The sequence below is a fragment of the Numenius arquata genome, chromosome 10 (assembly GCF_964106895.1).
Source record: "Numenius arquata chromosome 10, bNumArq3.hap1.1, whole genome shotgun sequence".
Classification (NCBI taxonomy): domain Eukaryota; kingdom Metazoa; phylum Chordata; class Aves; order Charadriiformes; family Scolopacidae; genus Numenius; species Numenius arquata.
Genome location: NC_133585.1, coordinates 11807732 through 11823048, shown reverse-complemented (window position 1 = coordinate 11823048; position 15317 = coordinate 11807732). Strand labels below are relative to the sequence as shown.

At 39.7% G+C, this 15317-nt stretch overlaps 1 protein-coding gene across 1 annotated transcript; it reads right to left on the bottom strand.

Annotated features, from left to right (window-relative positions):
- Positions 1–1913: 1913 nt before the first annotated feature.
- Positions 1914–13453, bottom strand: GHITM (growth hormone inducible transmembrane protein). Its single transcript, XM_074154352.1, has 9 exons — positions 13361–13453; positions 11770–11929; positions 10036–10135; positions 8657–8768; positions 7192–7333; positions 6040–6148; positions 4775–4963; positions 4032–4203; positions 1914–3280 (listed from the first exon to the last, which is right to left on the bottom strand). The coding sequence occupies exons 2-9, from the start codon at positions 11896–11898 to the stop codon at positions 3193–3195; spliced, it is 1041 nt and encodes a 346-aa protein (XP_074010453.1). The 5' UTR covers positions 11899–11929; positions 13361–13453; the 3' UTR covers positions 1914–3192.
- Between the last annotated feature and the right edge of the window lie 1864 nt (positions 13454–15317).

Here is a 15317-nt window from a genome sequence, read left to right as displayed (position 1 = left end):
GTTGTCAGTTAAGCAGCTGCTTAAGCTTCTTCTCACTAAACAATACTAAACTTCTTAAATCTCACTCAAAACCATGAAAACTGTGTATTCCTTGAATAGAAGTTTATTTACTTGAAACAGGAAACCATGAAAATATCTGGTCTTGCTTGCTTTTGTGACTGATTACTCACTCCCCTTAAAACTTAATAGTAATTTAAAAAACACAGCAAAATTCCGTAGTATGTATCTTTACTAAAAGTCAGTAAGGGAATACAATTATGTATAACCCTCTTCAACCTGACTCAAAAAGAATCAAGAGGAAAAAAGAACGTCTTACGACTTTATAACAACTGACAAAAACGCAGTGAACAAGAGCCCCCTAAAGAAAGGGCAAAATGAAGTCAGCAACATAAATTAAGTAACATTCCTTATTCAAGAAAAAAAAAAAACAACAACTTTACTTTTCAGCAGGCTTGGGATTTCTGTGAGTTTATTCCCTCCTAATAACAACCATTTTCCGTTCCTAGTTTAGAGAAGCATACGAAACGGCATTTAGAGTTAGAGGGTCTAACCACAGTGTTGATCAGTCTTTACAGATATGAAATTTAGGATATAAAGCATCCAATTTCCTTCTGAAAGTATTCAGTGTTTAGGAGACAAAAAAAAAAAGTTCTTCCTCAGCTGTATTTGCTCTCAAAGCTGCTCAGCAAGACATACTTAATGGACACTAAAACCTACTTAAAAGAATCTCTCAAGTTTTACAATTAGACCTCTCAATTGAGGGAAAAAAAACCCAACCAAAAATAAATTGCTTATAGTAACATCACACTAATAAGTTCTATTGATAAATCTAAGTAATTTCTTAGTTCTAGAAAGTTTTAAATTTGTCTGTTTGCATTCCAAGAGTAGCCTGACAGTAAGACAGCACAAGCTCTCAGACAGATGCTCTCCTTGGAAAAAATGGACACCTATTATTGGGCCTATCAAACTACCACATTTTAGATTTTCATACCTCCCCAAATTAGAGCTCTCCTAAGATGTCCAATTCTTCACTTAGGACTTCAAATGTAAAGGAAAAAACTTGTTTTGCCCCTTTTTGAAGGCCCACACTAGATAGCACCAACAGAGTATTTTCCTACTGACATAATCTCATCCACAGGTGTCAAGCCACATCTTTTCAGAAGACTGAGCACAACTGAGTGGTCATGCTTCTTCAGGCACTATTTGGCCTGGTTTTTCTTAAAAGGTTATTAGACCTTCCTGCTGGTCTCACTTCCCATGCAAGTGCTTCCCTTAAAGTAGGGTGTTGTGTTCTACACCTTACCGTTTCAAACAATCCAGGAACCCTCTCTTGTTCATAGTCAACCTCTACAATTTTGTCCTCAGAATCTAGCCGAAGAGTTTTGCTTGAGTTTTCCTTTTATTACAGGCACAAGTAACAGCAATTTGTTGTAAGACAGCTTCCTGTAGATTTCAGAATTTGAGGACAAGCACACTGCTGTGTTCAGCTACAGCAAGAGTATGAAGAAATTGATTAAGTGTATAAAATTGCTTAAAAAGACGAAACCCTCTAAACAGACTACTTACACTTGACATGATCCACAGATTTCTTCCATTTAATTACTAGATTTTCCTTCAGCTGTAATAGTGCCAGGAACTAGACTGTGCTGTATAGTCTTTGGTCACAAAGGAGTTGCAACAAGTTTCTTCACAATCCACTGTTTCTTCCCTATGACTGAAGAGACTAAAAATACTAAAGTATATGACAGACATAAAACCAGTACACTGGCTACAGTCAACAACCAACAGGTTACACTAACAGAACCACTTGAACCAAATGTAGATCAGCATCCCCAAAAAGATGGGGAACATCCCCCAAAAGATGCTAGCCAGTGAAACTGGAAACCATCTTTGTATTTTTTTTTTTTTTTTTTAACAGAATAATATGCACTCTCTTACACAGGAAATTGTAGCCAAAAAAATATTTATAGTACTCTTCACCAAGTTATCAGTGCAGAGGTACTAAAATATTTTATTAACACAGGGAAAGCGAGAGTAGTCAACTTGTGAGGCTAGAATTTTATTGTTCCATAAGTCAATACAGAGACATAGCTTATTTATCAGAAATTTAAAGTCTGAGTTGTTGATATGAGCTCAAAACTTTCTTGTGCCCAAGAATTCAGCTTTTATTCCAACATATAGCAATTCAGTTTGGCAAATATAAATTTCTTAATGTTAAATCAATTTCACTGATGGGGAACATTTCTTTTAGACCAAGTTAAACATACCAATTTGGAGGAGTGAGAAAGACTAAAGCATACAACAGTATAGTAAATTTATGATACTTGGGTTTACTGCAGGCCATCCACAATTCCCTCTTTCTGTGCCAACTGTACAAGCTTGCAAGACACGAGCACTAGGAGTTCTTCTAAAGGATGGGACTTCATCCGCAATACTGAAATTGTCACTGGAATAAAGACACTTCTATTGCTATTCAACAATCTGATAAATCTAGTATCAAAAAAACCTAGTTATTATATCCAGTCAACATTAAAACAAGGAGTTCTCACGTGTGCTCCAGAAAGAGACTGAAGTTCACATGGGACTGCATAGTTTCCTCATCTTGTCTCCGTTGAACTTTTTGGTCACCTCACCTGTCAAATTCAATGCATTTCTGATACTTGCTTAAACCTTTCTGAAACTTCTGCAAGGGTAGCAGTCTTTTTATTATTGCATTTAATCTCATATCCCATTTGTTCAGTTCTTCTTAAAGTGTCACTTAAATATCATTTATGCAATCTTAACTGAAAACTGATGCATCTCAACAGCATTTCATGGAGCAGCTTGTATCCCTATCTGCATATGGGATACCAGTTTAGAAACTACTTCCTTTATTATGCAGTAACAAAAAAAAAAAGTAAGAGTTGAACTGCTGTCAAACCCATTATAAAGCAGACAGACTATTATACTTACATATTAAAAATAATTTACTTTCCCAAAATAATGTACAATTAGAAGCAGTTCACACTATTTTAAACACAGAGCTGGAAAGTGTTTGAAGAAAAACTATTAAGTCTGAATCACATTGCACTGAAACAATATGCTGAAATGCTCTACGCTTCTGACTTGCAGCAAAACTGCTTGTAACCATGACTTTTTATTTAGTATGTGCACTAGGTAGGCTGTCAGACAGCTGCAAAGAGGAGTCTCGGTTTACTTTCTCCTGCCACCTCCACCACTCGCAAGCATGGTGGCCACCCGAATGAAGATGTTCAGTGTATCTGTGTAGATACCCATGCACCTATGAAACAGGAAATCAAAGTTAATATGTTGAACAGAAATAGTATCATTTGATGTTTCACACCATTATACTTAATTTTTAAAGCCTTCATGAAGCATCTGTAACAAACCCCAAAGTCTTAACAGACAGTATACTGTTCTCATACAGTAACCCTCTGCTTTTATGCTTTACGTTTATCTGCAAGAATTCTGAAGAATGTATTACTCTATTTTAAGTATAAGAAACCAGAATCAAAGAGGTAAACAATTCACCTAAGATCAGACAGACAAAATCTACAAGTTACATGTTAGCCAGAGTTCGTCTTTACTATAAGTCCATTAATCCTTCTTTCCCTATCTATCACACTGTTGAAGCTTTTTTACTTAGTGACAAAGACTAGTGAATGTTACATGGCTATGAAAAAGTTAACTTTTTTTGTCTCAGCTAATATTGACAGGTATTTTCAGAAAGCAGCTATAAATTCTCCTGGCAATGCTTTAGAAAAAAATACTTTTTAGGAAGTACTGCTGGAAGCATGTGGCACCACACATTCAATCCTGCTTCCCTCGTTTCAGGCAGATGGTTTTAGTTTTAACTCCACTAGTTATTTTTGCATTGTATCTTTAAACCCTGTGATTCTTCACATTTAAGAGCAATACATTTTTGAACAGTAAACAAAAGATCTGGCTGTTTTGAAAGCATACTTCAATACAGCTTGAAGCAAATTCTTACACTGACATTGACATCAGCTGTATTAATACAGAATACTTACGCATTGATTGGATCATATTTTGTTACTCCGTAATATGGAATAGTTTCTGCACGCTTGATAACATGCTGCGTATCGTAGAGCAGGAACATGCCAAAGAGTACCAATCCTCCATAAACAGCTACCGAATACAAGCCAGCACCAAAAGCAGAAGTAGGAGGCAAAAACATGGATCCTGGAAAGGAAGGTGTAATAGCGTTAAAGAAAGCTACTATGCGTATCTGCTATTCTGAGTTGGGTCAAGCTTCAGCTATTGTAGCACACATTTTCAATGAGTATTCCATACTTAATTTGTGGTGCATTTTTGATAGCAAGGGTTTTCATATATGAGCTGAAGATGTAACATGTACAACCTGATCCAGTAATTTTGAACACCCTAGGGAATCATGTACTTTTCTCCATGTGAAAGTACTTCTGTCCCTAGGACAACTACAACAATAACACATAAGGGAGAAGAACAAGCGGATCAAGAACTAAGATGATTTTTACTGTCTTCCCTAGTCACTGGCAATAACTAAAAATACAAGCCATCGTTATCATCAATTTGTTGGATTAATGCTTGCCAGAACTGTAACTTTGTATTTGTTTTCAAGAACAAAAGAGTATTTTCTGCTGTTCTAGTGTTGCAAGACCCATTTAAGGCAAATACGAACTGGACAGACCAGTCTGCAATTAAACGCGAGTTGCATCTTAGCAACTTAAGTTTATAACATACTTTATCTGACAGTATGAAAACAGTATTTTACCGATTGAAGAGGCAAGAACGAAGCCTAAGCCTATTCCAAGTGGTCCTCCCATGTTCAGAAATTTTTCACTTGGAGCGCACATGGCCACAGTTGAGAGCCCTCCGACGATTCCAGCAGTATACCAGGCAGCTCTGATCAGCAAAGGACCACCCAAGAAGGCTAGAGGGGCCACCACTGCACCCATGACACCTAGCCAAAGGAAAACAAACAACACCCATAAGATTCGGAACAGTTCTGGTAAAAACACCAACTGCCAAAACAATTTTTTTTTTTCCTAGTCAGATAACCTGGCTCAAACTAATCTACTTACACGACAAAATACCAACACACTTGATTGTGCACCTATCTAGAAGGGAACACAATAAATTGGCAACCTTAATTTCCATGACCAATTTTTATCTAGCTCTGGAGAGTACTTCAGGGAGCTGAAGAAAGGGAGAAAGGCTAACAAAAGTTAACATACTGATCTATTCAAAACAGAGCTGTTAAGAGATACTTAGCACGGACTAATCAACTACTTAATAGCCATAGAAGCACTCAAGACTGAAAAGCAGGAGAGAGTTCTGCTACAATAATTAGACAAGTAAGACTTTTTGCTAGAATCTTGCATGAAACCTCTATCTAGGTCCATTAATATCACAGTAGATTGTTTAACTTAATAACAATCGCTAAAATAAACACGATTTCTTCTTGGTAGAAATAAGAGGCAAATATTATTCCAGTTTCTTTCCTGAACCACAAATTATTTCTGGCAAAACAGTTTTGAAAAGTGATGGCCATTGTTACTTGAAGTCACTAGCGAGGAACTGATCTGTACTCACAGCTTATGTACCTGATGGGAACATGCATCTAAGAAGCTGCAGTTTAATACTAAAATCTCATTTTTATAGTCAAGTTTTCAAATACTCTCCTATCCTGTACTGCTGAAGAACAGTAGGTGTAAGCAATGGTGCTTACAGAAATTATAGCGCCAAAAAGTCACGAAACCAAAGCTGCTATGAAACCTACTAGTTCTATCCAATGTGGCATATACACATCTCAAGTTTAACTTGAGCATGACTTTTAGAAGATCATGAAAAATATTAGAGTAGTGTTAAGGACACTTAAGAAACCTTCCTGACATTCAGGAGTTCTCACTGGTCTCTGAAAAACCTTAACTATCCTACAGCAGTATATAAAAATTTACCTCAAAGTCAAAGTTTTGTTAAACAATCTAGTCACACTGAAGCACAAACGCCTTTACAAAGAACACTAAAATCACATACCTGAATGCATCATCCAAGCCAAATGTTTAGCTGCTGGACTATCTTCATAGGATATAGACCTGACCAACATTCCGGCACCAATCATAGCTGCAAAAGTTGCACCTATTGCCTGTAAAAACAGCATTCCAGGGCTCATTAGCATTAGGACATACTGTCTCTGTTCTGACTGCATACTCTAAAAGTCAAGAGTATAATTCTGAAAAGAGCAACCTAGTTCATAACTGGAGCATTTATCAATTTTGCTCCTGTAAAGTCAGAGTCAAATCTTTGCAGATCCTAGCTTGCAGTAATTCCCACTTTACTTTTACTCAGTCTTCTAGGAATCCAAGTTTAGTCGCAAGATGTTGTGCAAGGTAAGAGAAGAAAAACACGTGGTTCCGCCCCTTACTCTAATCCTCATTAAGGTACTGGAAATGTTAGCTTACCTTCTCCTTGTAGTTTCTCCACCCAAAGCCAACACTCAATTCACATGCTTTTACTACCAATCATTTTTAAACCTCATTGCCTCCTCTTACTGATGGATTCTGAGCAGAATCACCCAGCAGCTAGCAAACTGATCAGAAATGTACAACTTTGGCTTGTCACCAAGAATGCATTATTAAATTAGTCTCTGTAAAATTATATAGGTGTTGGCATTTAACATGCTAAATATCTACTAAGCAGATACATTTGGTTAGCAGTTTGCCGGGATGATTTGCCTACCAGTATCATTTCAGCCTTGGCAAACAAGAGAGAGCTTTCAAAGAGCTACACAGAAGAGCCCAGGGAGGACTAAGAATGCATAGGTACCTCAGTTCCCATTTTTAGAAAGTGACAGAAATAGTGTCAATAGCCTCAGGTAGCTATTTGTAACAGGTTCTTACCTGCATATAGCAGGGACAGCATAGTATTTTTTTTGCTCATGTAGTTTGTCTTCGACAAACTATCAAAGAAGTATAGTAGGTGCATGTCATCATGTAATTAGAATCACCAAATCTTAAACCACAAAATATCATTAGGATACTTCAGTAGTCTTTATGGATAAGGACACTAGTGTAAGTGAAGTTTTGCCTTGCTTTTCACCAAGTACTTTACATTCACATTTTTTATATCAACCATCACATTTGGGATCTTTTCGCAGTAAACATTTTTATTTTTATAACTTCAGCTTACCAGCCAGGAGCCTCTTGTCATAAGGCTCATGAGTGCCGGAGTTCTGCTTACAGCTACAGCAGACAGTGCTGTCAAGCCAATGCTTCCCGCAAAGTACATGTAAGTAGTGTGAATTCTGTCTTTCACATACTGTGGCCAAATACTGAAAAATAAAGTCATACATAGCTGTGTAATTACCAGTATCAGAATGAAGACCAACTATAAACACAATCAAGCTCTTAAATATATTCATAGCTATAGATAGAAGGGAGGTTTCATAACAATGGTGTGGTCTAGAAACTTTTGCCATAAGTTTGCCTTACAACAGGGGTCGAACTTTTAAATCTTGCTGGTCTAACATAACATTAACTCGAGAAACACTGCAAATTACAAATAATGCTAATGACAGTTCAATTCTAAGGAGGAAGCATACATCAGAAACAGAATAACAAATGCTTTTTAACTATGGAAAAACAGAGAATGGTGTATATATAATAAGCTGGTTTAAGGAAAAAACGTCTACAGAATCTGTACTGGGCACTGAGTAGCCAGCTGAGCAGCTCACAAACTGCTGAGTCACAGTGCACATGATTACCTGACATCACAAAACACATACGTCATTTTGAGACCTCTAACAATACTAACAGAGGTAGATGTGAATGAGAGTTCTGCACGATGATTTAGTCATACTACGGGCAGGAAGCTTTCCCTGCTAACATCAAACCTAAACATACTGCACATGTTTTCTCCCATTTTACTCTTTTGACGCATTACTTCAAGGCTTCTGGAGAAAAAAATTACAGATAGCTGTATCAATGAAAAGCTTCTCATAGATACAACTAGCAAGCTTTCAATATAAAATACTGAAAATATTCAAAATATAAATGCAGAGTAAGTAAAGCAAAATGTCTCCAGCACTCATTTCTCCTAAGACCATGCTTATCCATCTTTTAATTCTAAGTAACTATATGGTTTTGCCATCGCATTCAGGTTTTTGTTGCCCCAAAAGCAATATACCAAAGTTTTAAGCAAAACATATCAATCAGAACAGGTCTTACACCGAGATTAAGTAGTGTGTTCAAAGACGACTCTCTTTCCAACATGCTGTATTAAAGTTTAATGAACAGTCTCACAGGAACATCAGGTAAAGCCGTCTCAACTACTTTTTACAGAAGGCTACCTTTCATAAATTTTTGGTGGCACACCTCATAAGACATATTTATATACACTTCACAAATAAATTCCAAATGTGGCAAAACAAAGGAACTCACGTAAATATGCATTTAAGCTTGGGTAATTTAAATTTTTCTTTCAGTTATGTGCTTTAAAATCCTGCACAGAGATATTCAGAGTTTAAAAAAAACATAAGCCGTGTATACACTGTGGGATACCAACTGAAGAGGAGACAGACATAAAGAGGAAAGAGAGTTGTTCAACGTACTCTTTACTTAAAACAGTAAGCAGTTACCAGTATTATCTTACTTACGCAGCTTTTTCAATAGCTCCAATCTCACTGGACATGCCCATTCCATAGTAACAGAGGGCCCCCAGGCCAACTGCAGCCCCACCAGCAACAACAAATTTCCCCAGGCGATCAGCTGTATAAAAAAACCAAAATCCACACTCTCATAAATAGTTTTTCTTGGATAGTTAACAACATCCTCACATGAGTTTTGTTGTATCTACAATAGCTGATCCATGTCAGGATTCCTAAAGTTCCACTTCAAGTCACTGCGTTACCAGTTCTCAATGAGTTAAATCTGAAAAACTCTAGATTCAGCTTACTAACACAATATAACTTCATAAAACAGAGTAAGAAATAAAGAGACCAGCTAGTAACATGCCAGGTTTACTGACCTTCATTATAGTAACAGGAATTCCAACAGAAAACCAGTTAACAGGTTCTCCAACAGGAGTTCACCTGTCAGCTGCTTTAGTATACCATTTCAATATCCAACTCACTATAAAACAGGAGAAAAACTAGACATTGTGTCCTTTCCTTTTATTCATCTGCCCTTAATGCTTGCTCCTTTAAGAGCTCCTTGGCAGAGATCCAAATTAGTTTAAAAAAGGGACTTCCAAAGCTCATAGGCAACACCACATGATTTGCTATCAGTTTCTACTGTCCGATTTGTAGATGCCCTGTGTGCCATGTACCAAATTACTGCTCAAATATCAATCATAAAATATTGTTATAACTGAAGTAAGAGCAGTTGAGACCAAATATCTTGAGTTGTGCAACTCTCTTTAAGACTACGCTTTTCCGTAACGAGTTATAGCCACAACACTATCTAGTCAATCTACGTATATTCTATTTGTCAATTCAATGCTATTACAGGACACTTACAATCTGTTCTGCTGAACACTGCTATCTAAAAACCCCTTTTGTAATCCACGGAAATTACAATCCACACTAGATGTACTAGCAAGCGTAGTAAACCAATACCTCACATAACCGTAACACCGGAAACTTTTTTTTTTGCAAACTGTACATGCTTTACAAAAGTCCTTCTTTTAAACAGTATACAAACTAGATGTAGCAAAACAAGTGTTAGCAGATTTTTAAATATCTGAAACCATGTCTCTATAAAGAGGAAATCATTTTTGACTAAATAGTTCTTAACAGCAGCTTAAAGTACAGACAAGAAGAAATTTCTCTATGCTGTGACTTATTTGCAGCTTTAACTTTACAAGGATAGACAAGCAGAGAAACTGTTTCCAGTCGTTTGAGGGAGACCACTAAGCAAACCTACATAGGAAACAATATTCTCACTCTCTTTAGTGGTTTGAAGGAAATCAATTCCTTCAAGGCGGTTTTAAGTTAAGCTTCAATGATTCTCAGTATTTAAAGCAGAGGTACTCTACCTTTAAGTGCTGTTTCTGCAGATGGCTCAAATGCTGCTTCTTTAATTTCCTGGCCAATTTTTCCACGCCTTACACCCGTTCTTACTCTGGTGGCATAACACTGTTAGATTCAGAAATAACATAAGAAAGATCCAATGAAATAAAATAGAAAACATTTCTTATCAATTTACTTGCTACATTTAAAATTGCTACATAGCCTCTTATCCGTGACATATCTGTGCTTACCTCCCAAAGACATGAAGCAACTGTGATCAAGGAAAACTGAACATTAAAGTTCAGCAAGCTTTGTGAGTAACATTCACACATTCTAGAAGTACAGAACCATTGCAGTGAATTTCAGAAACTGAAGTTTTCAGTTTGCATTTCTTATGCTCTAGTCCCACTGTATTAAACAGAGCCATAAGTTTTTGGTTTTGTTTTTTTTTTAAATGTGAAGACATACTTTTTTATTTTGTAAAGTTATTTTCTTTCTATGTAAAAACACCCTTTATACAAACATTTTTAGGTAAAAAAACCAAACCAAACTTTCTTGCACAACACTTACACTTTACAGACACTAAATCTGGAAAAGCAACATGAATTCCTTGCTTTCAACTCTAGCTTTGATTTAAAGAACAAACCTTGAATGAAGGCCTGTAACCTTAAGACTTTTAAGACTGACAAGCTATGAACAAATGTAGCATACAGCTCAAGCTTCGTAAGCTGCAAGAGCAATACAGAATAAAGTTGCGTTTAAGTTCAGAAAGCAGTTTTGAAGTTTCCTTACCATTTTTTCCAGGAATTTCTAAATTATTATACAGGCAAGGGCTCAAAGCCTTGAGCTTGCTTTAAAGCTAAACCTGAAATCTACAAGCACTGCTGTCATCGGCCATTAGAGCAATAAAATTCAGGAAGTTTACCATAGCACTTAAGTTTTGTTGTGTTTTTCATCTAACAAAATCTAGCCCAACACTGTAACTATGTAGCAGTCACCACAGAAACAAAACCACACAAAAAAACCCCAGGAAAAAATAAAGAGGAAAACACACACACAAGCCTAACTTAGGATGCTTAAAACAGTTTTCTATGCTTAAGAGGAAAACATCAAAGAGGTGAAGAAGTTGCCATTGTCACTTTCACCAAGATGATGACAAAAGAGCAACGCGCCTCCTAACAGCTGCAAGCTAGTTGGGCAGAAAGCAGAAATGAAACATCTCTACATAAAGAATAAATAGACAGTATCTTAGGATAACGACAATCCAATTTTTAAAATTACTAGCAAGACCCACAGTTATCCTGCCGTACTTTAAAAACTGCTCTAACCTGAGTTACAGCTCTAAACATGTATTAGGATTAAAGTCTTTGAAATTAAGGTTTTTACTTTAATATTACATTTAAAGTACTCACTCAGAAACAAGGCGCTGAGAGGAGGTCAGACAAGAATTTCTGCTCCTCCCATCTTACGTAGTAAGGCTTGTCCATCACTATCTACCTCCCCTAAATTCTTTTTTCCACTAATTTCAATGGAGAAACGCTCATTAGAACAGAATATATTATTTCAATTGCTCTTAAAAGCCCTGTTTTTCTGATTGAATTACACTCTTCCTCTTCAGTAAATTAGAGCAGGTAACTCAAACAAGCAGAAGACCTGTGATAATTCAAAACAGGTACTCCACGCAAAGTGATTCTTTTGGCAAAACACTTAACCCTTTAAAACATCAGCAGTTAGAACCATTAGAAAGAGAATTACGTTACCTGGTTAGGCTGCCACAGCCTGTATCCTTTTATATTGGAGTTCCTCAAAGCTGGGGAAGCCTGAGCAATGGTGGGGCGGATAGTCTGGCATGGTAACGCCCTCAGGCATACTAGCCTTGCAGCCAGCATGGTTGCTTCGATAATTTAATACACTATGTTCCTGCAAGTGAATGAGAAAACATATTTTAATATTTTGTTACGTGGTTTTCAGACAAAGTACACTTACAGTACTCATTCTCAACGACACTACAGCCTGTAATAAAAATAGTATTATCGCTAGAGTACTGTAACGTGAGGCAGAACCTTCTTAAATATACAGTTTAACTCTGTTCTATCTATATTTGTCTCTCATTTCCATCAGAGGCTTATCTCTTACAACTTACCTGAAAACAGGAGAACACACCATTTTTCGTACATATAAATTACATCAAAAATCTCTACGTGTTTATGTTTTGAATTAATTTGGCAACTAACTTCCATTTTTAGACATAATGTTGCATGAGTACTCTGCCTTCCAAATAGACGTTCAAAAAGATGCTCCAAATTGACATCAACTTCAGTGAAGTATAAACCCAAATGAGTAAATAGCATAAAGTACGTTGTGGAAAAAGTTTTAAAGACATTTTAAGCCATCCTTTGAAAAATTTACAGCTTCATGGACATGGCATTCAGTCAAGGTCACAGCCCAGAACACAAGTTCAGATCATATTGTGCAGTTTTTACCAGAGAACACTGAGGCAACTTATGGGCAAATCAACAGCATAAGCAAACACCTGCCTGTGCATTCTATATGCAGTATTAAAACTGCTAGCTCGCTTTCACAAACAGTATGTATAGTACACATAACCCCCCCCAAGACCTTACAGTTGTGTCCCTTAATTACGACTACATGCAACCTCTGATACCACAAGATATGCCAACTACCAATACGTTTTTTCAAATATTCATAGCTTACATGTACAGTGTCCAATATAATTTAAGAACATTCTAAATAAAGAAAACTTTAAACATACATGAGAAACGAGCATCCACTGCATTGGACAGCTACTATTAACCATAAAGAAGTGAAAGTGAAAGAACAATCCCGCTGCTAGAAAAAGTCACTTTGTCTTGAACCTCCATTACGAAATCCTGCTTTTATAAGTGGAAGTGCTTGCACAGGCACATCCTGTTTCCGCCAATAAACCCCACTCTTCCACTGGAACGATACACTTTGCAGGAACTTGAGAGCGACAACTTTGAAATTTAATTTTTTTGAAACTGGTATTTGAGACAACTTTAAGCATTAGATTAAGAACAGGGATGAGCGACAGTAGAGTGCTAAAAAGAAAACAAAACGTGGTTCCAGCGTATTAACTGGCAAAGGCAGCAGTAAGAGAGCGCTGCGAAGACACCCCTCCGGCCCAGGCGGGACGGCCCGGCTGCCCTGAGGGGGCAGGAGGGCGGCCAGCGCCCACCTCGGGCCTAGGCCGGGCCGCGTGCCCTCACTCGCTTTTAGCCGGACTCATGCCCCGTTCCTGCCTCCGCCCGGGCCCGCCGGCGCGCCTCAGCGAGCCCCCGTCCCGCTGCCGCCCCCGCCCGCCCCACACACCTGGGTAGCCGCTCCTCGCCCGCTCCGACCGACCGACCCCACTCCCGCACTGCGCGCAAAGCACAACCGGAACGACGCCACAGGGGCAGAAGTGACGTCAGGCCGCTCCGCGCGCGGCCGGTGACTGGCTCGCTCACCCCACGTGACTGCAGAGCACGCAGGCGCCATGGGCTCGAGGAGGCCGGGTGGAGGGACATGCCGCAGTGCCAGGGACAGCCAGGGCGCCATCTTTAATAGGGGTAGGGAAGTTTCTGGAAAGCTCCTCAGGCCGGGCCCTGCCTTGCGCAACTCTGCCGTGTCGCAGGCCGTAAATCAGGCGCTGCCCGCGGTGCCGCTGCCGCTCCTGCCGGGAGGCGGAGGAAAGCCGCCGCCCTTCCCGCAGGGTGAGCAGCGGTGACCAGCAGCCATGTCACCCCGCGGCGCCATTTCAACTGGGGGGCCTCCCCGCTCCCCTCCGGCAGGGGAGAGGAGGCGAAGCCACCCCCCGCGGGGCGAGGCGCGGCGGGCCGGGCCGGCTTGGCCTCTGCTGGAGCCCCAGCTCCCCTGGAGATTGTAACCGCGGCGCCCTCGGTGTGTCCCTGTGGAGGGAGAGGGGCCCAGACATCGGCCCTGCCGCCCAGGGGGGCCGGGGCCGCGGGGCTTGCCCGCCCGCCCGCCGGGCCGCTGCTGCGGGCTGCCGGCAGGTGGCACGAGCCGTGTGAAAATACCCGAGCGAGGCCTCCGAAGTTCACTTCGCCTCCAAGGAGTGCAACAATCTGTCTTGTTCTCCGTTCTTCCCCCCCCCCTCCCATTTTGTCAGCCGCTTCGTTTGCTGAGGCAGAGTTTAAAATGGCAGGGAGGAGACAAGGCTCTGCTCGTGGCCTTTTCGTCACCTTTGCCACTTGCTGCATTTGAATTTAAGTCTTGCCTTTCGTGTCAGAAAGTTCAAGACCTTTCCATTTCCTTCCCTTTACGGCAGAGCAGTCTAGTCTGAACTGGGAGATAAATTTCCCCCTATGTTAACTTTTCCTATATCTCTATTCCATGTGTATATATTGCCTGCTTTAAGGCAGGTCCCTGCATGCCAGGTAAGCACAAAATACAGTATTGTGTTCATAAATTACAAAAATGGGTGCTTCCAGGCCTAATTCTAGTTTTGCGGTGGGCAGAGCCTTGCAAGAGCACTCAAGTCCTTCCAAGCACAAAACATTCTCTGTTGGCAGCTTCTTTCCAGCCTCACTCCAAGTGGATGTCTGAGCTTTTTTCCAAGCTTAACCCTAAACTGAGCCCTAGGAAAGACACAACAACATTTCCCTGGACTATCAGTTCCTCAGGGGGATGTTCTTTTTGCAGCCATTCGTTTCCTTTGGCAGCTCAACTCCAACTGGAGCTCTGGCTTTTCCTTTCCACCAGCCCTAACCCTAAGCCTAGGCTTAGCCAAAGGCTTGTCACATGGCTCAGTCCCGAGCCTTGATATTACCAGAACAAGAATTCTGTGGCAGCCCTGTTTCTTCCTTTGCCAGCCCTTTTCCAGTCCCATCCCAGCTGCATATCAGGCTTTATTGTTCTCTCAATGCTAGTGCTGATCCTAACCCTAGTTCGAGCTATGAGCCAGGCACTATTGAGAAACACAGTATTCTTCAGAGGAGAACTCTTTTGTCAGCCTTGTGTTTGCTTTGGCAGCCCCTTTCCAGCCCCACTCTAGCTACAGCTCTGTAGTTTCTTTCAGCCTTGATGCTACATATGGATATGGTTCTCAGACTGCGAGAGCCTTGAACAGGATCAAAGACAAATATTACGAAAAAAAAGAAAAAAAGGTGTGGAATATAGAATTAAGTACAGAAATAGAATGAGAGTTACAGGTACACTTTTGAGGATTGTGAGATTAGCCTTTCTATGTCTTGGAGCCTCCTTGTTTAAACTATAAGAAAGGAAATCCAGTGAACTGCTGGTTCACAAAATGAAAGTCAGAGAAGAG

Bases quoted from the DNA above. Each gene is read 5' to 3' on its own strand.
- GHITM (XM_074154352.1), bottom strand. From the start codon at position 11,898: ATGCTGGCTGCAAGGCTAGTATGCCTGAGGGCGTTACCATGCCAGACT. The intron at 8,769-10,035 runs GTAGAGTACCTC...TTTTTTATACAG, and splicing joins TGCAGAAACAGCACTTAAAG to CTGATCGCCTGGGGAAATTT. The intron at 7,334-8,656 runs GTAAGTAAGATA...TTTATTTTTCAG, and splicing joins GGAGCTATTGAAAAAGCTGC to TATTTGGCCACAGTATGTGA.